A 23,405-nucleotide genomic window follows, 5' to 3' on the forward strand; every position below is an offset into this window, starting at 1 on the left:
TAAGGATAGACTCGGTGGAGGTGCAAACGTGCTCTTGGCACTTGCGTGGGTATGTACTAGAAAGTCAATCTCGGGGTTAGAGATGACACACGCCATGAACAATCTGGTTTAGCCTCAGGCAGTTGCCTAGGAGAGGGATGAGGTCAATAGCAGAGGATGGAGTTTGTCACGGACTGAAATCAGTGAAAAATGCTCAGAGGTTAGAGATGAACAAAGAACTAGGAGTTCATCTACAGCTGAGTGCATAGTTTGTTCATATCATTATGAAGGTCAACAGCATTTTGGGTTTTGCCGCTGGAGCATATTGTATACTTGTTGACTTTTTGACTGTCCCAGCTTTAGATTCATTGAGGTCATAAGTTGTGAAAAGCAAGAACCATTGGGATGATGGTCAGAATTGGCAATTGTAAGCAGAACCTTAAAGTACTGGATATTTAGCAAGTTGAGCAAAGAATAAAGGTTTTAATTTTTTGTGAAAAATAAGATTTTAATAGATGAATGGAGAAAATACTTTCTCTGGTTTGCAAGTTAGAATTAATGGATTCATTAACTTAAAATGATCGTGAGAAAAGAGAGGTTTGGGAGCCATTGTGTTGTTGGAATAGCCAATGTATTGCTCTAAGAAATAGCTGAGGCAATGACAATGCATTTGTTAAGATAAAAGTTGAGTATATATTTGAAACAGAAGATGCTTTATGGAGAGAGCTAAGCTTGGAATTGATTTTGAATCGCTCTAACCAAGAGGCAGCGCAATAGGTTATATGATCATCATCTGTGCTTCTAAATGTGTTGTTGCACATCTTCCACTTTCACCACTTCCCCTCTCAGAACCATGAAGCATTTCTGTTGTCCTACAATCTCACCACCCTCCATATTCATAGGAACATACTCCCCCACTTTTGCCCATTGCAATGTGATGCCACCACCAAACCCAAATTCCCTCCTCTCTTTTTAGTGTTCTGAGGGGACAATGTTACTGTTTCTGGAGGTATCAAGTCGAGAGGTGTTAAGGGAACTTAATTAAGTGGATATTGATGTATCAGAACCTTGCCATCTATTCGGAATTAAGTTCAGTGTGGGAAGGCTGAAGCCCTACCTTACCTCCCCATTGCCATTAAAGACCCTTAGGATATCAGTTACTTGGACTGTAATTATTTCGACTCCAAATAGGAGGAGAAAGAGTCATCCTATCCAACTGCTTAACCAGTATGTACAAGTTGTCTCGATTTGCACTGATCTATGCATGATTGAATGACTGGATGTAGGGCAAGGAGGTGACTGATGAGAGTCTTCTAGTCTCTCTGACTTCTCTCTTATGAGAACTTTGTCTTTGTCGTTTCCCCATCCAAGAGTCTGGGCATGTTGTATCAGCATCCATTATGTCTCCTCCATGGGATTCAAGAGTTCTGAAGCTGCAGCTTCTGAGTGATCAGCAGTTCTTGGTGGCCATATCTTTGACTACAGGTGTCCTGATACCAGGTGAAAGCCACCGGCCAGAGGTCAGGAGCCTGATTGCTAGGTGATCCGGAAAACATTTGCATCCTGACAGGCAGTGGGTTTCTGTCTTCTAGTCTCTCCGACTTCTGGATTTCGAGATTCCGTCCGAAAATGGGAAGGCACCATCCACAGTTGTGCTTATTGTTTTTCATGTTTCAGTTACTTAAGTTGAAGTGATTATGCAGTTCTGAATCAAGCCAGATGATGGTGCTCTACTCAAATGCCAATACAGTAGTTTCTCACCATAGTTTTCTCAATTAAGTTTGAATGAACATTTGATTGCATATTTGTTTTTTTGATAATTTATTATTTAAATGTGATATTTCAGTATTGTGGGTGTTATATACAAAGAAGGAAATACCTTTTTGGTATTGTTGTCTTAGTTCTCCTGATTCAACTGCATTGGCAGTTAGTCGTAACACCTCGTTGTCTCTCTTGCCAGCTTGATTTCTCCTTCCTGTGTTAATTTAAACTTTAAAAAAAAATTTGCTGTAACTATTATAACTGACAACTTATCCTATCTTTCATGTTCTCTCTACTTTTATCTGTGGCCTCTTACTGCGCCATCTCATGTTTCATTCATTGTATTAATGGGCAAAGGGTATAGTCGGAATTGAAAGAGAACATATGAGAAATGTATATTGAATGTGGATAAAAAAATGGAAATCTACAGAGATATAGAAAGAGCAATTGGGGAAGAAAGTGAGGAGTGGACATGAGACAGATGTCGGGAGATAGGAGGCTCAGCAGAGTGCAAGAAATGTTGAGATAGTGAAGGACAAAGGGAGAGAAGTGCGGAGTGTCAGAGAGAACAGAGTGGCAGGATAGTTTCAAGAGATGCAGCAGGGTATAGTAAAATTGAGGGAGTGGAGAAGCCAATAGACAAGATTGCATCAAGAGATACAGAATGAGAAAGGGCAAGTGCATTTGTTACGCAAATCTGTTTTTCAGTAGGGAGAGCAGTTAATAACAAAGTTGCAGTTTTAATTTTTTTTAGAAATTAAAGTATTGAAGTTGATTTAAAGATGAACTTTGCATAACTGGGAAATGGTGAAGAGCAGTCGTGATATTTTTCCAGCATTGTAGAGCTAGCTGGATTGAGGCTGTGTGTTTCATTTGCCAGCCTGTTGAAAGGTAATTAATAATTTTTGAGAGGAGTCATGGAACTCCCAGACAATCTTTCCTCTATGGAGGAAATGATAATGTAGCAGGAAACCAGTGTGATATTGCTCAGGATGCTCTGTAAGAGGAGGAAGGCTCAGGAATCACCTTATGAATAGTCAAGCAGTGGCCAGTGGAATGTGACCTGCGAAATGGTGGTGTAGTTATGGAGTGGGGAGTGAGACTATGTGGATTGCAGGGACAGTGCATTGGATTTTCAGAAAATCATTACAGTGTAACTGGCATTAAGCACGGCCATTTTGGATATGGGGATTTGCTACTGTGAATTGGAGTTAATCAGCAGTGAGGAACAGCTTCTGGTATATATGCATATCCTTAGCCATGATGTAAGGCAAATGTGAGAAACAAGGGATTGGGAGACAGTGAAGGCAAAATTCTCCCTGTATAATATACCGACAAATAATAAGTTTCCTCGAGATGCCAGAGCCTAAGACTGTTGGGATATTGGCGCCTGCATTATGTGCCCTCATTGAGGATCACCTCAGGCCTCAAAGGCGTTATTGACATACATCACCAGTAGCGGTAAAGAACACAGTAACTCTGACCATCCTTACACTCAGGTCATTCCAATGATTGGCGGCAGGCTAGATAGTATTTCCCAAGTGGATATTCATCATTGCACAAGGCAATTCAGGAATGCACAATTCAGCAAGGCATCATAATGCAACATGGATAGAGTGACGTTAAAATTTGCCTTCATTGCTGAATTCAGGGGCAATTGATTATACTAATATGGCTATCAGGCTAGTGTTGACCAACCAGGGAGATTCCTCAATTGAAAAGGATTTCACTCTTTGTGTCAATCTGCTTTGCAACTGCAAAAACAACTTCATGCAAGCATTGGCACAGTACCCCACAGTTAGAATGACTCCTTCGTTCTTGGGAATTGCAGTTGCTGCAGCTCTCTGAGATCCAGAAGAGTTTGTGGATGGCTTTCAGGGCATGAGGAATAATCCTTTTAAAAGATAACACTGTCTCTTTCACATGACCCAGGAAGGAGGCATAGAGGTTCCTTAACTCATGTGGTCACACTTCAGAAAATGAGCAGTCATGGTGCCTTAAAAAATTTGGAGATACTGAAGACTGCAGGTGCTGGAAAGTTAGAGTTGATAAAATGTGGAGCTGGAAAAAGCACAGCAAATCAAACAGTATCAGAGAGCAGGAGAGTTGACGTTTCGGGCAGGACCCTTCATCAGGACGGGAGGGGGAAGGGGCGTGAGAAATAAATGGTGGAGGGTAGGGCTGGGAGAAAGGTAAGTAGGATGCTGATAGGTGGATGCAGATATGAGGTGAATCAGATTTATCAATGGGAAGAGTGGAGCCGATAGCTGGAAGATGAATGGGTTATGTCAGGTCAAGGAGGTGGGGTGGAGAGGGAACGCTGGACCTGGGATGAGTTGGGGGGTTGGGGAGATTTTGGAAGCTGGTGGATTCGATGCTGAGGCCATAAGGTTGTAAGCTTCTGCAGTGGAAAATGAGGTGTTCTTATTTTGATGGTGGAGGAGGCCCATATTGACATGTTATTGGAGGAGTGGGAGGGCGAGTTGAAATGGCTGGCAACAGGAGGTGAGATTGATTGGGGCGTGCAAACCATAGATGTTCTTTGAACAAGTTTGCGCTTGATCTCTCCGATGTAGAGGAGACCACATCAGGAGCAACGGATGTAGTAAATCAGGCTAGAGGAAATGCTGGCAAATCTATGCCAGACTTGGAATGATTCTTTGGGGCCTTGGATGGAGGTGAGGCGGCAGGTGTTGCATCTCCTGCAGCCGCAGGGAAAGATGCCAGATCTGGAAGAGAGGTTAGTGGGGAGTATGGACCTTACATGCCTTAAAAAAAATCCTCCCTCAAAGTGCTTTCTCAATGTGCTAGTCTGCTGTGCTCTTCATGACATGGCCCTCCTCTGAGGTGTGGGCCTTGAAGAGGCGATGTGCAGGAGTAGCACATTCTCTTGGAAGAAGAGGCAGAGGCAATGGAGGATGGTGCCAATGCTTTAGAAAACATTCCATGGGTCTGGACAAACAGTCGAAATATTAATTAGGCTGGCACGGAAGCTTAGGCAGCTCAAATTCCGGCATCTCATTCTGCAATGCACCGAACTCTGATACCCAGTCTCATCTGAGTGAAAGAGCATGCCCATAAATGCACACAACACAGAATACTTCAATTTTTCACTGCATGGAGTGATAAACGAGTTGCCACTGGTCACAAATATACTCTGAAAACATACCTTTGCATCACTCTCCCACTTCATTTTCCTTGATGACACCAAAAATTGGATTTATACCACGACATTTCCATTGTGTTTTGTCCTCGTTATTTAACTCAAATACAAAGTTTGCAAAAATTTAAATTTTGGTTTATATGATTTAAAATGTAATGTTGGGTTTAAAAAATGTTTTTGAGAAAAGATTTTTTAAATATTACAATAAACCAACAACAACACAACTCAAAACAAAATGCAAACTGAACAAGATTACGTCTATGTGCATATACAAAGAAAACAACAAAGTATATGAGTGGATAGAAGAAAAATGATCTTTGAGAGCATTAACTAATACACATTCATACATTCGTAGTTCTTCCTCTCAAGATATTAGATTCATTAGACAAGATCATCATGGCTACATAAAAGTGGCAGATAAATCTGTATCTAGGTAATCCAAAAAGGGCTGCCATGTCTTATAAAAGTCCTCAGTTTTTTGGTGCACCATACTCGTGAGAAAGTCTAAAGGAATCTGTGTTCTATGACTAGCTTCCGCCAGCCTAATAGACCTGGGGGTGGGGTTTCAGACACCCAGCACAACAGAATATTTTTCCTAGCACAAAAAATAAGGATATTAAAAGAGTTTTGACTATACATGTCTAAGTAAGGTATCCTGGCCAGACCCCGGAGAAGAAAAACTGGGTCCATATGATATTCTCTGTCTCACCTTATACAGCACCCCAATACGTACAAAACCTACAGCAGGCCCACAAGCAATGAGTAAGGGTGCCCATAGTCATTTGCATTTGGGACATATTGAAGATACTCCCACATTGAATTTTGAGAGACGATCTGGGGACAAATGGGCCCTGTGAATAATCTTCAGCTGCACGGTGTGGGTCCTATTATAGATCAAAATCCTTCTTGTTTGTTCACAAACATCCTCCCGTGTTTCCCAAGGAGATCTCAACCCCCAACTCTCTCTTCCAGACCTCACAAAGTCGCCAAGACTCATCTAAGGAGCCACTCTCCAACAAATGATAAAGGGCGCTGACAGACAGTGTTCTTAGCACTAAGCACCCTTTTCTCTGTGGAGACAGTGAGGTCTGCAGATGCTGGAGATCAGAGTGGAGAGTGCTGAAGTAAATTCCAACCTTCCAGCTCAGCAGCATCCTCATGACCTGTCCTACCTGTCCATCTTCCTTCCCACTTATCCGCTCCACCCTCCTCTCTGATCTATCACCTTTACCCCCACCTCCATCCACCTATCGTACTCTCAGCAACCTTCTCCCCAGCCCCACCCCCTCCCATTTATCTCTCCACCCCTCGAGGCTCCCAGCCTCATTCCTGATGAAGGGCTCCAGCCTGAAGTGTCGATTTTCCGGCTCCTCGGATGCTGCCTGACCTGCTGTGCTTTTCCAGCAACACACTCTCAACCCTCTACTCTACATCAGATCTCTAAGGGCCTGTTAAAAGTGTAGTTCTTTTGAATATAATCCATGATCTGAGAATAACGGAATCCCCCGATCAATGGGGCAGTTGCAATTTGGTTAGCTTGATAAGGGGTTGTTTATGGTGCCAAATAAAAGAGCTAAACCAGTCATTAAATATCCTGAATGTCTTTCTGGGAAAGATGAAAGAAAACATTCACATGGGGGATAGCAAACGAGGAAGGACATTCATTTTAATAAGAGCTATGCGACCTATCCAGGATGTAGGAAGTGCTTCCCACCTTCGAAGGTCTTGTTTAATTTTGTCAAACAAATTAACAAAGTTTGATCGAAGATGCGAGTAATGAATATACCAAAATAAAGCCCCCCCCCCCCCCCCCCCCGCGACCATTTAAAAGGAAATCGGGACTCGCCCTTGGCATCAGGTATTTCCCCTAAGACCTCCCATAGGCAAAGCCTCTGACTTTGGCAAATTGCTCTTATAGCCCGAAAAAGTGCCCAATTAATTGATACATTGTATCAGATGAGGTACCGCTGAAACTGCTGGATTTGACAAAAAGATAAGAACATCATCTGCAAACAATGTAATCTTATATGACTTTAATCCAACTTTTGGAACAGATATGCAGGGTCCCTATGGTTGGCCTCTGTCAGTGGCTCAATCGCCAACATAAACAACAGTGGTGAAAGAGGGGACAACCTTGTCAACTGCCGTAGAAATATTAAAATTACTGGATTGCACATCATTGTTAAGAACCACGGCCAGGAGATCGCTATAAAGGACCCTCAACCTATGCCCTCTAGTTCTGGACTCCCCAACCCCAGGGAAAAGACTTTGTTTATTTATCCTATGCATATCCCTCATAATTTTGTAAACCTCTATAAGGTCACCCCTCAGCCTCCGATGCTCCAGGGAAAACAGCCCCAGCCTGTTGAGCCTCTCCCTGTAGCTCAAATCCTCCAACCCTGGCAACATCCTTGTAAATCTTTTCTGAACCGTTTCAAGTTTCACAACATCTTTCCAGTAGGAAGGAGACCAGAATTGCATGCAATCTTCCAACAGTGACCTAACCAATGTCCTGTCCAGCCACAACATGACCTCCCAACTCCTGTACTCAATACTCTGACCAATAAAGGAAAGCATACCAAACGCCGCCTTCACTATCCTATCTACCTGCGACTCCACTTTCAAGGAGCAATGAACCTGCACTCCAAGGTCTCTTTGTTCAGCAACAATATTCATTTAGTGTATAAGTCCTGCTAAGATTTACTTTCCCAAAATGCAGCACCTCCATTTGGATGGGCACATTTATCTAAATTAAACTCCATTTGACACTTCTCAGCCCATTGGTCCATCTGATCAAGATCCTGTTGTAATCTGAGGTAACCTTCTTCGCTGTCTACTACACCTCCAATTTTGGTGTCATCTGCAAACTTACTAACTGTACCTCTTATGCTTGCATCCAAATTATGTAAATGACAAAAAGTATAGGATCCAGCACTGATCGTTGTGGCACTCCACTGGTCACAGGCCTCCAGTCTGAAAAACAACCCTCCACCACCACCGTCTGTCTTCTACCTTTGAGCCAGTTCTGTATCCAAATAGCTAGTTCTCCCCGTATTCCATGAGATCTAACCTTGCTAACCAGTCTCCCATGGGGAACCTTGTCGAACACCTTACTGAAGTCCATTTCAATCACATCTCCCACTCTGCCCTCATCAATCCTCTTTGTTACTTCTTCAAAAAACTCAATCAAGTTTGTGAGACATAATTTCCCATGCGCAAAGCCATGTTGACTATCCCTAATCAGTCCTTGCCTTTCCAAATACATGTACATCCTATCCCTCAGGATTCCCTCCAACAACTTGCCCACCACTGACGTCAGACTCACTGGCTTGACCTTACCACCCTTCTTAAAAAGTGGCACAACGTTAGCCAACCTCCAGTCTTCCGGCACCTCACCTGTGACTTTCGATGATACAAATATCTCAGGAAGGGGCTGAGCAATTACTTCCTTAGCTTCCCACAGAGTTTTACGGTACACCTGATTAGGTCCTGGGGATTTATCCACCTTTATGCGTTTCAAGACATTCAGCACTTCCTCCTCTATAATATGGACATTTTTCAAGATGTCATCATCTATTTCCCTACATTCTGTATCTTCCATGTCGTTATCCATAGTAAATACTGGTGTAAAATACTCGCTTAATATCTCCCCCATTTTCTGTGGCTCCACACAAAGGCTGCCTTGCTGATCTTTGAGGGGCCCTATTCTCTCCCTAGTTACCCTTTTGTTCTTAATGTATTTGTAAAAACTCTTTGGATTCTCCTTAATTCTATTTGCCAAAGCTATCTCATGTCCCCTTTTTGCCCTCCTGATTTCCCTCTTAAGTATACTCCTGCCGGCTTTATATTCTTCTAAGGATTCACTCGATCTCTTCTGTCTATACCTGACATTCTTTCTTCTTTTTCTGAACAAAATCCTCAATTTCTTTAGTCATCCAGCATTCCCTACCAGCCTTTCCTTTCGCCCTAACAGGAATATACTTTCAACAGAAATGGGGATAGCCACAGACGACTCCTGCACTACCTGCCTACCTCTCCTGCCTTTCCTGGAGTTAACCCATCTGTATGACTCTATCTGAGACTTTTCCCCCTTCCTATAACTGCCATCCATCATGTACCGTTGCTATTGCAAATTCCTCATTGCCTCTAACTATCTGTCCATTCGATCTAATAGGATTTGCAACCAACAGCATTTATTACAGATATACTCCGTAGTAACCCGTAAACTCTCCTTAAACTCCCACATCTGACTAGAAGCGCTTATCACGCTACTAAAGGCCATTCTTGCTTCTTCACAATCTACTGACCCAGAAAATAACACCGTCTTATTCCTCTACAAAACACTGCCAAAGGTGTTATTTCTGAAGGCTTCCCATTTTCCAGCTGTCCCTTTACCTGTGAACATCTGCCCCCATCAGCTTTTGAAAGTTCTTGCCTAATACCGTCAAAATTGGCCTTTCTCCAATTTAGAACTTCAACTTTTAGATCTGTCTACCCTTTTCCATCATTATTTTAAATAGAATAGAATTATGGTTACTGGCTCCAAAGTGCTCCTCCACTGACACCTCAGTCACCTGCCCTGCCTTATTTCCCAAGAGTAGGTCAAGTTTTGCACCTTCTCTAGTAGGTACATCCACATACTGAATCAGAAAATATTCTTGTACACACTTAACAAATTCCTCTCCATTCTAAACCCTTAACAGTATGGCAGTGCCAATCTATGTTTGGAAAGTTAAAATCCCCTACCATAACCACCCTGTTATTCTTACAGACAGCTGAGATCTGTAAGCTTACAAGTTTGTTTCTCGATTTCCTTCTTACTATTAGGGGGTCTATAATGCAGTCCCAATAATGTGATCATCCCTTTCTTATTTCTCAATTCCACCCAAATAACTTCCTTGGATGTATTTCCGGGAATATCCTCCCTCAGCACAGTTGTAATGCTCTCCCTTATCAAAAATTTCTCTCCCCCTCCTCTCTTGCCTCCCTTTCTATCCTTCCTGTAGCATTTGTATCCTGGAACATTAAGCTGCCAGTCATGCCCATCCCTGAGCCATGTTTCTGTGATTCCTATGATATCCCAGTCCCATGTTTGTAACCATGCCCTGAGTTTATCTGCTTTCCCTGTTAGGCCCCTTGCATCAAAATAAATGCAGTTTAACTTATTAATCCTACCTTGTCCTTGCCAGCCCTTTCTGTTTGACTCGCTTCTGTTCTCAACTGTACCAGTCTCAGATTGATCTCTTTCCTCACTATCTCCCTGGGTCCCAACCCACCCCCTCCTCCACCTTACTAGTTTAAATCCTCCCAAGCATCTCTCGCAAATTTCCCTGCAAGTATATTAGTCCCCTTCCAATTTAGGTGCAATCCATCCTTCTTGTACAGGTCACTTCTACCCCAAAAGAGATTCCAATGATCCAAAAGTGTGAATCTTTCTCCCATACACCAGCTCCTCAGCCATGCATTCTTCTGCTCTGTCCTCCTATTTCTGTCCTCACTAGCTTGTAGCACCGGGAATAATCCAGATATAACTACTCTCGAGGACCTCCTTTGTAAATTCCTGCCGAACTCTCTATAATCTCCCTTCAGAATCTCAACCTTTTCTCTTCCTATGTCATTGGTTCCAATGTGGACAATGACCTCTTGCTGGCCCCTCTCCCCCTTGAGAACATTCTGCACCCTCTCTGAGACATCCTTGATTCTGGCACCCAGGGAAGTATCACACCACTGCTGGCCACAGAAACATCTGTCTGTACCTCGGACTAGAGAGTCCCCTAACACAACTGATCTCTTGGAACCCAACATACTGCGCGTTGCATTAGAGCCAGTCATAATACCAGAAACTTGGCTGTTCGTGCTACGTTCCCATGTGAATCGATCACCCCCTACATTTTCCAAAACAGCATACTTGTTGAACTGGGAATAGCCACAGACGAGTCCTGCACTACCTGCCTACCTCTCCTGCCTTTCCTGGAGTTAACTCATCTCTATGACTATCTGAGACCCCCCCCCCCATAACTTCCATCCATCACGTACCGTTGCTGTTGCGAATTCCTCATTGCCTGTAACTGTCTGTCCATCCAATCCATTCAATCTGATAGGATTCGCAGCCAACAGCATTTATTGCAGATATACTCTGCAGTAACCCGTAAACTCTCCTTAAACTCCCACATCTGACAAGAAGCGCTTATCACTCTACTAAAGACCATTTTTGCTTCTTCACAATCTACTGACCCAGAAAATAACACTGTCTTATTCCTCTACAAAACACTGCCCCAGGTTAAATTAATAGTTATGGCTTATATTTGAAGTTTAATCAAGAGACATATCTCAAAAAATATATAATTGAGAAAAGAACTCTCTCTGCTCACTACGGCAGACTTTCTGTAGGCCACACTTAAAACAATTCATTTATCTGATTCTGTGCTGCGATTTCGTCCAAGCAGTTCCCTCAAGATCAGTTGTGAATTTCACTGTTTGTTAATTTTCACAGACGCACTCTTATGTCCAGCGATACATGAATTCAAACAGCAAAGGCAGTAACTCTGCAGGTTCACTGTGGTATCAGTTTCTTTCTCTCTCTCCTGCACTGTCCTCACCATGTGCTTCCTTTGTCTGTTCTTCTCCCTTTTAAAACTGCTGTTGTCTTGACTTTGTTTTGGAACTTTGGAAAACAAAATGCAACAGCATATAAAACAGTAATTGCTGCTCCTAGAATTCGAGGAAATCACCTCCAATACCTAAAATACCTCAAAAAAGGAGCAGCTCTTACCACCAGAAATTTTTCCTGTCCTCCATCTTGGATTAACCAGAATTCTGCTGGTCCTTTTTGACCATGGAAGGCAGCACAGTTGCCAGCCTTAATGCAAAGGTCTTAGACTGGATTTTGAAGTCAACATTTAAAAGTGAGATGGGCCTATAGGAAGCACAATCCTCTGGGGTCTTCCCTTTCTAAGAATAAGAGAGCTATTAATCTTGTTTAAGGTTGGTGGAAGGCAGTCGTGGCTGTATGAGTGGTTGAATATATTAACCATTGGCCCTGACAATGTTTATAAATTCTTTATAAAATTCAATAGGAAGGCCATCAGGACCGGGTGCCTTTCTGCTCTGAAACTGCTTCGCAGTGTCCTACACTGACAAAGGGGCATTAAGGCAAGATGCGTGTTCAGGGGTTACCCCTAGAAGATCCAGTTCTTGAAAAAAGACTCCAGCTTAACCCATTTATCCTCAAAACACTCAGTCTGATATAATTCGGAATAAAATCTCTGAAATGCTGCATTTATCTTTTTGGAATTGCAGGTAAGAGACCCAGTCCCTTCTCTGATTGAGGTAATGGCTTGGAGGGTGCTCTTTTTGCTGGCAATGTATGCAGATTACTTCCTCGGCTTATTACCATGCTCAAACAACCTTTGTTTTGCAAAAGCAAGTACCTTCTTGCTGTTTGTGTGAGCATGGAATTCAATGTGGACCAAATTGCTGTGATTCTCTAGCTTAGCCACCAAGGGTCTACTAAAGTATACCCTCTCAGCTGCTCTCAAATGTGTCTCCAGTAAGTATTGCCGCCCTCCCTTCTGTCACTTCCTACTGGTGGAGTAAGAAGTAATTATCCACCTGGCATAAGCTTTAGCAGTTTCCCAAAGAATGGATGGGTTACTGGCTGAATCTGAGTTAATGGCTAAGAAAGATCTGAATTCATTAAAGAAATACTCAATTAACTTACTATCTTTAAGAATAAAAAGAGCCATTCACCAATGTCTCAAACCTGTTATATTGCCCTTAATCTTAACCAATAAGTATACTGCTGCATGATCAGGGATGGTAATATTCCCAATTGTGCAGGATGCCACTGCAGAGGTAAGGAAAAGATCAATCCTAGTGTGGCACTTGTGCAGGTTAGAGAAGAAAGTAAATCCCTACCTGAGGGGTGGAGCTGTCTCCAAACATCCACCAACCCTAGTTCCACACCCAAATCCAGTAATTGCTCAGATTGCAAAGAAGGTATTGGGGAACCTTTGGGCATTCTGTTTACCATGGGATCCAAAAGACAGTTGAAATAATAATGTGCTTCGATGCAGGCTTACTCAATTTGGAAAATGCACCACCTGGGAATTTAAGTGGGTGTGCCAGGGGCAATAAGCATTCAAAATACGATATTCTTCTCCATGTATCAAAGGTTTGAGGATCATGAGCCTCCCATGAGTGTCTTTAGTACAATCTAGTAATTTACATAGAAGATTCTTCCGAACAAGTATGGCCACTCCCCTACTCCTAATATTAAAAGACGAAAAATAAACCCAATCAAACCAACCCTGCTGTAATCTCAAACATTCCTTGTCATTAAGGTGTTTCTTCTGCAATTGGACAATATCCACCCTCTCCTTTTTAAGACTGGAAAGTACCTTTTCCCTCTTGACTGGTGAATGGCTCCCCCTAATGTTCCAGGTACACTAGTTAAGCACATCATTAGCCATAATACTCTGTAACAACATCTGAACTGCAGAGAGGAAGAACTCGAATTACACATCACTGAGCATCAATGGAAAAAGATTCATTAACTAAAACTACTACAACTAACAAGCTCTCAACTTTCCAAACCTACATACATACAAAACCAAAAAGCTAAGCAAAATACAAAGCACCAGTGGCACTCAATAGGGGAATTTGCCCCCCACCCATTGGGTGCACTTACACGTCCCAAAACTTTGTCGTCTGCCCTGCTACCAATATGGCAGTCAGGGCAATTAACCACCAAAACCGGGCTTGAACTGCCCTTAGGTAGGCATTTAGCCATCACAACCACCTTCATAACTCCCTCCAGCTTAAGCTGCACCCAGACACAAGCAAAAATAAGAAAGAAAATAGTAATGTTAACGAAGAAGTTAAAAGTGAGTACTCTACCCATTCCCGAGTATCATGCGGGTAAATAACCGAAACAACAAACTTACTTTAAGAAAAAAGAAAAATTATTATCTATATCCATTAAAGCACCCAGCCTACTTTAATGTGTCCACAAAGTTATTCACTTTCTTTGGAGAGTCAAATCAGTGTGTTGGTCCATTGAAAGAAACTTGGAGCACCACTAGGTACCTCAAAGAATACTGAATTCCAAATTCCCTTAGTCTTCTCTTGATATCAAAAGACTTCCTTTACCAAATCACTGCTGCTGAAAAGTCCTGAAAGAACATAATCCTGGAGCCTTCATGAATTAAAGCCATTGGGTCTTTCCCCTGGGTTCCATAACTCTTTGTGTGTCCCCATAACTATGAAACCCTACAAGGACAGGGCGAGGGCACTGGTCCAAGCCTGACCTGCGCACTGTAACGGATTGAGCTCTCTCAATCTTCACAGGCTCCGCTTCAGCTTGTAAGTGAAGGAATCACGGCAGCCAGTTCTCAAAAAATCTCACTGGCTGACCACTTTCCATCTCCTCCGGCAGACCAACGATACAAATGTTCTTCCTCCTGCCCCTATTCTTGAGGTCGTCAACTTGTTCAGTTAAAATACGGACATGTTTTTCAAGGACTTGGATCTACTCCTTAGAGGAATCGATCATGGTCTCTGCCACTGTGGTTCGATACTTGACCTCATCCGTTCTCTTTCCAAGGCTTTCAAGTTGCTCATGTTTTTGAAGCACGGCTGAAAGCAGGTCCAACCTACTACTAAACTTCAATCATGGCTTCAATTTTTTTTTGCAAATTCGTGAATTCTGCGACCAGGACCTGGTGAGTAACCGGGTCCATTGAAGTAGCAGAGAGGGTCACAGCCGCGGCCTTGGGCATACTTGATGCTTCCGATGGGTGCCCCACATATTTGGACTTATTCGATGCTTTCCCATGTTTTGTCATTTCCACTTGACAAAACAGGATTAATAAACATTCTGTAGCTCTTTTAGTGTTGAACTTTAGATAAATTGCTTAGTTGGGGTGGGCGGGTGTTCACGCGCTTTGTGCTGGGGGTGGTGTTGGACCGGGTTGGGGGGCGGGCGAGGAGCAGTGCTGGACGGGTTTGGGGGGGGGGGCGATGTTGGACAGGTTTGGGGGGCAGGGGGCGGTGTTGGATGGGATTGGGGTCAGGGGGGCAGTGTTGGACAGGTTTAGGGAGCGGGCGGCGGTGTTGGGGGTGGGGGATGTTGGATGAGATTGGGGGTGTGGACGCGGTGTTGGGCGCGGGTGCAGTGTGGGACGGGGTTGGAAGGGTTTAGGGGAGCGGTGTTGGATGGGACTGGGGGGGGGCAGGGCGGTGTTGGGCCGGGGCGGTGTTGGATGGGATTGGGGTCAGGGGGGCAGTGTTGGACAGGTTTAGGGAGCGGGCGGCGGTGTTGGGGGTGGGGGATGTTGGATGAGATTGGGGGTGTGGACGCGGTGTTGGGCGCGGGTGCAGTGTGGGACGGGGTTGGAAGGGTTTAGGGGAGCGGTGTTGGATGGGACTGGGGGGGGCAGGGCGGTGTTGGGCCGGGGCGGTGTTGGATGGGACTGGGGGGTGAGGCATGTTGGGGGCGGGGCCACATGCACTGTGAGCTGCTGCAGTCTCTTGAACGAGGAGCAGACTTTAAAAACTCTAAGCCCCAGAGGAAAAGCATTTAATCGATTATCCGAACGAAATAGTGCCCGCCCATCTCGTTCAGATAATCGAGGTTCCCCTGTATTGGGGGCTCAACTTTTTATAATTTAGATCAATTACCTAAATGAGGGGAGAGAAGGGATAGTGGTTAAATTCACAAACGCCATAAAGGTAGGTTAGGATAGAATGTTGTGAAGAAGACATAAGGAGTTTGCAGATGGATAGAGATTGGAATACTACGTTAGAAACTATGAAGTTGCCTTTTAGACCTTTTGTTTCATATGACCCTTCTCCACCATTTAACAAGATTTTGACTGATCTGATTGTAGCCTTAACTGTATTCTCGCCTACCAGATATCCATTGACTCCCTTCTTAAAAAAAATTAATCTAATTCTGCATTATAAATATTCAATGATCCTGTCTCCAACTCTGGAGAAGAGAGTTCCAAAGACACTCAACCCTCAGAAAAAAATAATCTACACATCTCAGACTGAAATGGGTGATCCTATTTTTTAAATAGTGTCACCTAGTTCTAATCTTTCCACAGGGGGAGCATCCTTTCAGCAACCACCCTGTCAAATTCCCTCAGGGTCTTATATGCTTCATTGAGGTCATACCTCACTCTTCTAAACCCCAAAGGATACGTGAACAGCCTGTCCAACATTTCTGCGTAGGTCACCCATTGCCAGATATTACTTTGTGAACCTTTTGTTTTACTGCCTGTAATGCAGAGCTATTAATAGATTCTTAATTCAACCTGTAATTATAAACGTGAATGGCAGGTGTGGATCATAACAGTCAACAAAGTAAGTGGTGAGGTTGAGTCCTTCAAGCCAAATTAGAGTCGATGAGTTACAGAATGTCAGGCAGAATACTTGAATACAGTCACTCTTTTGCAGTTTTGTGGCATGAATATTACCTGCTAGCTTGATGGTATTACTAATTTCTTTGGCAAATGCAACTTCACAACTTCCTTTCAGAAGTAACAAATTTGCAGTATATTTATATAGTTCTTTTTATGTAGTAAGATGTTCCAAGGTTCTTCAAGGAATAGGATGAAACATAAATTAGATTCATAGTCACATTGGTGATATTAGGGGCTGATGGCTTAAAGCTTGATCAGTTATTCTTAAGGAGCATCTGTCTTAAAGAGAGGCACAGAGTTTTACACAGAATCCAGGGGTGATTTGCTAAAGGAAGCCATTCATTCCATTGTGCCCACAAGACTTGCTAAATGAACATCATTACCTAATGCCAATCTCCTGCTTTATCCCTTGCACATTATTTTTATCCAGTAATCATTCAGTGCTCTCTTAACTGCTTCAATTTTATGAAGGAAATACCAGAGCTTCAGGCCTAGGCAGCTGATCGCATGGTCACCAATGGTGGAATAATTAAAATTGCTCTTGCTTAAGAAGCCAGAATTATTTCAGCATAGACATCTAGGACGGTTTTGAGATGGGAAGGAATTATGAAAGATAGAGAAGGCAATATTATGGAGGGATTTGAAATTCAATTTCCAAATCAAGGTATTGTTTGACCAGGAATCGAAGTAGGTCAGTGATTACAGGAGTGCCTATCACTGCTTGTTCTTGTATGTATCTTATTGTCATGGCACAGTTTTATTTAGGTTATCCATGTGGACTTCATTCCATTCTGCCCAGGAGAAGCAACATCCGGGATCTGAGTAGATGTGTTTGAAACTGGTGACTGATAAATTAGAGAGTGTGTTGGGAAAGATGTCAGTAAGTCTCAAAAGTTGAGCATACCCTAATAAAATCTTGTTGAAATACATAAAATCAGAATATATCAATGGGAAGATTTTCTTCTGGCAATTACCTTCTACAGAAGATGCTGGGTTTGCTCACTGAAAGCTTAACTTAGAACAATTTAAATAATTTACTGCCATCACTGACTTAGTTTCAAACAATTTCCAACTCCCTCCTAAGCAGGACTGATGATGTCCATAGGATAAACATGCCTGATCTTTGGTCTTTGCTTTCTTGCAGTGACTTAGAACAATGTTAAAAATCACACAACACCAGGTGATAGTCCAACAGTTTTATTTGGAAGCACTACCTTTTGGAGAAGGAGCAGTGCCCCGAAAGCTAGTATTTCCAAATAAATCTGTTGCACTATAAGCTGGTGTTGTGTAATTTTTAACTTTGTCCTTCCCAGTCCAACACCGGCTCCTCCACATCTTAGAACAATGTGGCATTGTTTGGGCAGTGGAGATTTCAGAATTTTTTTTTTAGGTTGAGTAGTTTTCCAAATTTATATATTGTTTTTGTAGAGCTACTTAGTGTTAGATGTTAAAATAATATCCCCTTGGTTGTCAATTGCTGCAAACAAGTATGATCAGAGCTCAAAACATTGACAGGAAAACACAACTGGTGTAGTGAACTCCAACTGCAAATCCCAGAGATGGTATACAGATATGCAGAAAGCAGTATTTATAAGACAAATTAATCTAGTTTATGCATTGATTTAGCGATGTCTTTCAAAACTATTTAGTTTCTTTATTAAATCATAAAAGCAACCTATCCACTTGGAATAAATAGAAACAATTTTTTTGAACAAGTTGTTTAGCTATATATGTTTATTTGAAGTAGTTTTGAACAAAACTAATGTTATTGGTCTGGTTATATGCTGCGTTATCATTGTGGATTCGAATCCTTTTCTTTAACACGAACTTGTACATTTGGTCAAATCACATAATCAAAATAATAGATGGTTATTATTTGTTGCCTGACCAAATGTTTAAGTGTGATGCTGTAGATATAACTCTGGAATTCTAAGAACGTAATTTTGATAATGTTATCTTTACGACAAGCGCCATTATGATATTTTGTCAGAACAAATGGTGTGAACCTTCCAAACCACCTGAACAGTTATATAGTTACATTTGGAAGTATGGTCACTGTTATGTAGGCAAAGCAACATTGAATTTTTCCAGTAACTTTTAAACATGGACTCAAATCAGTTGTTGTATACCAAAGTGATACTCTAATTAGATGCACACCTGGTTTTCATGTTTGTCATGTATCAAGAAAATGTTGGCTAAATATTATAATTTGTATTTTAAACAGCTTATAACTTCATTAAATTTACAGGGTTAATGATCGTTATGACCATGCTTATAGCTCAGATCAAGTATTAGAAGGATACTTCAGTGAGGAAGAACCCACATTGCACACAAGACAAGATACTGAAACACTGTTTTTCACAGAAACTGGTTAGTACTGATGAGACATGAACTTGTTTTACATTGATGTCTGTCATGATGCTTTGTTTTTGTTCAGTTCTTGGTTTGGCAGAATGATGGGAACAATATGTTCTCAAAGGGCTTAAAGGAAAATGGCATACAAACAAACAATTTGCCATAAGTTTTTTTCCCTGTATGGTCAAACAATTTTTGTGGTGTACTCGATCTTTAATTCAGTTTCTACTGATTGCCAATGTCATGTTATTGGGTCGGTGTGACTCTAGACTTGATATTGAGCCAATTGCTGAACATGGGTGTGGCCTATATGAAGCAGAACATAGAATAGTTTTGCCAAGCTTCTGCAAACATCAAGAAAATATGTATTTCAAGTCGGTAGAGTAAAAACTTGTTATATCTTATAAGGTGGTCACATTGTGAAGGACATTGAGGAACTGCTGTAGATTCTTCTCTTAATAAATTTAGCCACTAAATTGGTGTGACTTTCATTGAACTTGTTGACATCAAAATAAATTTAAGTTCTGTGGCCTTTATTAGTGCAGGCTACTCATAAAAAGGCAAAGAATGGTCATGGTGCTGGGCCATTTATTTCAGTTTGAAGGAGAGGATCTGAAGCAATTTATAGGGTCAGACCATCTGGTCAGCAGCAGGGGGCGATGACTGTGTTGTAATTTGCACACTAACCATTTTACATTGCAGGCTTTTCCCCTTTGATGCTGAATCCAGCAAGGACTTAGTAACTAACAGTATTGGGATACCAAGTGGTGAGATAATTCCAGTAAATCCATATTCCTCTTTTCTCATGAAATGAAGACATGCTCTGTATTTAAATGGAGCCATTCCATCTGAAAAACAGGACAACCTTCCCTCACCAATTATGTTCACTCCATCTCTGACCTCAATACTCAACTTCTTCAACCCCCTGACAATACACATCCCATTCTCAGATCTGGCACTCTACCCCCATCAATGCGAGCGTTCCTTTAATACCTGACAATACTCTGACCCCTTTCTCACTCCAAAAATGTTAATTCACATCTTTAATCATGCTCACCTTTCGTCATTCCCACAGTTTCAACAATGCTGACTCTTCTGTTATGGGACAGGAGCAATCTGCTCTCAGTCATCTGAAGTGGAAAACCTATGTTGTTTCATGCTCCTATGAGTGTGAGTAGGCATCAGTGGACAGTAGCACATAGTCTGGCACAGTGTGCAGCAAATTATTTATTCTTTCGTGATCTGGAATCAGGGTGTCTCGAGCTGCCCACTAAACTCCAAACTGATGTCAGTCCAGGCTGTCTTTTTTGGTGGCATCCTGTTGGCATCCCTCGGAAACAGTCAGTCCCTTCTGTCCTGGTCAGCATAGAGGAGAACCTCAAGGAAATTAACACTCTAGTTTGGAGTCACTCTTTCTATAATCTCAGACATCTCCGGAGGTTACATGGAGTTGACCAGTAGAGTTGGGTGATGTGCCTGGCTCACAGAGTGAAGTGCTGTCTGGGTATCTTTTAAAAATAGCTCCTGGAAGTTGAAACCTGCAAGGTTCCAGCAGGCATCTGACTTCCAGACCATTTCCTTGTAAGATTGGCACTAATAGCACATCCATACGAAATAAGCTGAGAACAGGATAATTGTGCAAGAATACCTACCAGTTGGAGTGGCATGGTGGCTCAGTACTGCCTCACAGCGCCAGAGACTTGGATTCAGTTCCAGCCTAGGGAGTTTGCATAAACCTGCAGAGTTTGAACATTTTTCCCATGTCTGCATGCGTTTCCTCTGGTGCTCCCGTTTCCTCCCACAGTCCAAAGGTATGCTGGGTAGATGATTTAATCATGCTAAATTGTCCTGTAGTATCCAAGGTAGGTGGATCAGTCATAGTAAATGCAGGGTTACAGCGATAGACTGGCAGGGGCTGAGTCTGGGATGCTCTTTAGAGGGTGGTGTGGACTTGATAGGCCAAATGATCTCTTTCTGCTCTGTAGAAATTCCGATTCAGTGAATGGAGTACCTCTCGCTTTTAAGCCAGATGCCACATCAGGTCTGCAAAATGCAACATTTTACGTAAGGGATCAGAGTCTCAGAATAAGGGGTCAGTTAGGTAAGCCAGAGAAGAGGTTAAGTTCTGTCACTCAGACAATCGGGAATCTTTAGAAGTCAGTACCTCAGACAGCTTACGGGAACTTAGCCAAACTGCGTTGTCATGAAAGAGATGCATGGATTTTTGGATACTAGTGGAATTAAAGGATGTGCAGGAAGATGGAGTTGAGGTAAAAGATCAGTTCTTATTGAATGACAGAGGTGGCTCAAAGGTCAAATGATCAACTCATGCTCCTTTATTTTAATGTTCTTGTTTTGATGTTGTCAGTGATTCTGTGTTCGTTGCATATTGTTAAGAAGTTGAAGGCTTCTTGTGTACCTTTAAAGGAGAATGAATACTGTTCTGTAGGTGAGCAAAGAGAGAGAGAGAAGAAAGAGAGAACTTGAACTTCAGAAGTTGTGAATTAATCAGGAAAGTCGAGTTAACAGGATGGAGATGAAGAGAGAAGGTAATGGTGTATACAAATATGTTAAATCATTGCCACATTTTGATGAGAAAGATGTTGAAGCCTTCTTTATTTAATTTGAAAAATTGGCTAGGCCGATGGAGTTGCCAGAGAACTTGTGGATAATGCTAGTTCAGACTAAACTAGTAGGCAGAGCCAGTGAGGTATTTGCAACACTGTCAAATGAAAGGTCAAGAGATTATGCAGCTGTCAAAAAGACTATTTTGAGTTCTTATGAATTGGTACCGGAAGTGTATAGATAGTGGTTCAGAAACATAAAGAAGGAACCAGGTCAGACTTAAGTTGAGTTCGAAAGAATTAAACATAGTAATTTTGATAGATGGGTGTGGGCCTTAAAAATAGATAAGACCTATGAGGTTCTAAGAGAGATTATTCTGCTGGAGAAGTTTAAAAACTCACTTTCAGAGATGATAATTCATGTGGATGAACAGAAAGTTCAAGAAGTTAGAAGAGTGACAGAGATGGCAGATGAATAAGCATGGGCAAAATTTAGTTTCTGGCAGGAATTTCATCCTGTGAACGATAGAAATTGGGAGAAGAGGAGATCCAATACTACAAATCAAAAAGTAGAGCACACTGGTAATAGTTTACCACAGGTGAAAAAAGAAACCCAAGAAGGTGAAAGGCCTCTGGTGTTTCCACTATGGTAAAGTGGGACATATAAAGTCACAGTGCTGGTCATTGAAGAAAGGCAATGTGGGAAAAGATGTGGTTTAAAAAAAAGGCTAAGCCAGTAGCATGAGTAAAAGTAATAAAGGAAACCCCAAAAAAAGTTGAGGAACTGCAGGAGAGTGCCCAGCCTAGGCAGGGGCTGGGTATTGCGTTCGTTCCTGATCTCTATAAAGACTTCACCTCTGTGAGTAAAGTTTACGCAGGAAGAACAGGGGGAAAAGGAAAAGAAGTTATAATTTTGAGAGATATGGGATCTAATCATTGTCTAATAGTAAGAGATTAACGTATTTGTACTCTTTCTGATATGTTACCCGAGAGAGTGGCAATTTGTGGAATAGATGGACAGAAATTTAGCATTCCCTTGTGTAAGATCAAGTTGGAGAGTCAAATCAAGACTGGGGAAGTAACAGTGGGAGTGATTGACAGACTGTCAGTTCCAGGAGTACAGCTTATTCATGGGAATGGTTTAGCAGGATCCAAGGTAGGAGTGACACCCTTTGTTGTGGAGAAACCAAAGGAACACCAGGGAACTGAGGAGCTAAAAGAAAAATACCCTGGAATTTTTCCAGACTGTGTACTAACAAGATCCCACTGTTATAAGTCACAGCAAAAAGCAAAAACTAAAGAGAAAGATGAAGGAGTTCATGTTCAGTTAGCGGACACCCTGTTTGATGTATTGGTGCAGGAAAAACCTGAACAGGCAGAGGGTCAGGCAGAAGTGTTTCGTTCTGAAAGGCTAATAGACTTGCAATAGAAAGACGTGGCGATAAAAGACACATATATATTGATGCATATTCAGAAAAGGAATCAGAACGAATTCCTGAGGGTTATTATCTTAAACATCGAATCCTAAGATGAAAATGGAGACTATGGCAGGTTAGTGCAGAGGAGGAATTGACAGATGTGCATCAGATGTGTTGCTGGTAGCATACAGACAAGTGGTGTTATAGGTAGCACATGAATTACCAGTAGGAGGTCACCTAGGTGTGAGGAAGACTCAGGCTGAGGTACAAAAGTTTTTCTATTGGCCTGGACTGCACAAGGATGTGGTTAGATTTTTCCATCCATGTCAAAAGTGACAAATGGTGGGTAAGCCACAAACAGTAATAAAACCAGCACTTTTTTAGAACATTTCATGTGGATTATGATTGATTGTGTAGGTCCCCCACCCTAAAACAAAAAGTGAGAACCAGTACTTGCTAACCATAATGGATGTGTCTACCAGATTTCCAGAGACAATTCCATTATGGAGTATTAAGGCAAAAATTGTGGTGGAGGGGTTAGTAGCTTTCTTTACATGGTATGGGCTACCCAGAGAGATTCCTGAAGAAGGGCTTGTGCCCAAAACGTCGATTCTCCTGTTCCCTGGATGCTGCCTGACCTGCTGCGCTTTTCTAGCAACACATTTTCAGCCCAGAGAGATTCAGTCAAACCAAGGGTCTAATTTTACTGCTAGGCTGTTTAAGGACATCATGGACAGCT

The 23,405-nt window shown here is 42.1% G+C and overlaps 1 protein-coding gene across 1 annotated transcript in view; it reads left to right on the forward strand.

The window, feature by feature from the left end:
* Window positions 1-23,405, forward strand: part of ccdc138 (coiled-coil domain containing 138) — a 109,482-nt gene that overhangs the window by 20,219 nt on the left and 65,858 nt on the right. Inside the window, exon 4 of the mRNA XM_043691782.2 lies at window positions 18,578-18,699. Coding sequence (XP_043547717.2) covers window positions 18,578-18,699 — 122 coding nt within the window. The remainder of the gene's footprint in view (window positions 1-18,577; window positions 18,700-23,405) is intronic.

Source organism: Chiloscyllium plagiosum, unplaced genomic scaffold (assembly GCF_037043375.1).
Source record: "Chiloscyllium plagiosum isolate Xiang-an unplaced genomic scaffold, Cpla_swu_hap1 HiC_scaffold_6, whole genome shotgun sequence".
Taxonomy (NCBI): Eukaryota; Metazoa; Chordata; class Chondrichthyes; order Orectolobiformes; family Hemiscylliidae; genus Chiloscyllium; species Chiloscyllium plagiosum.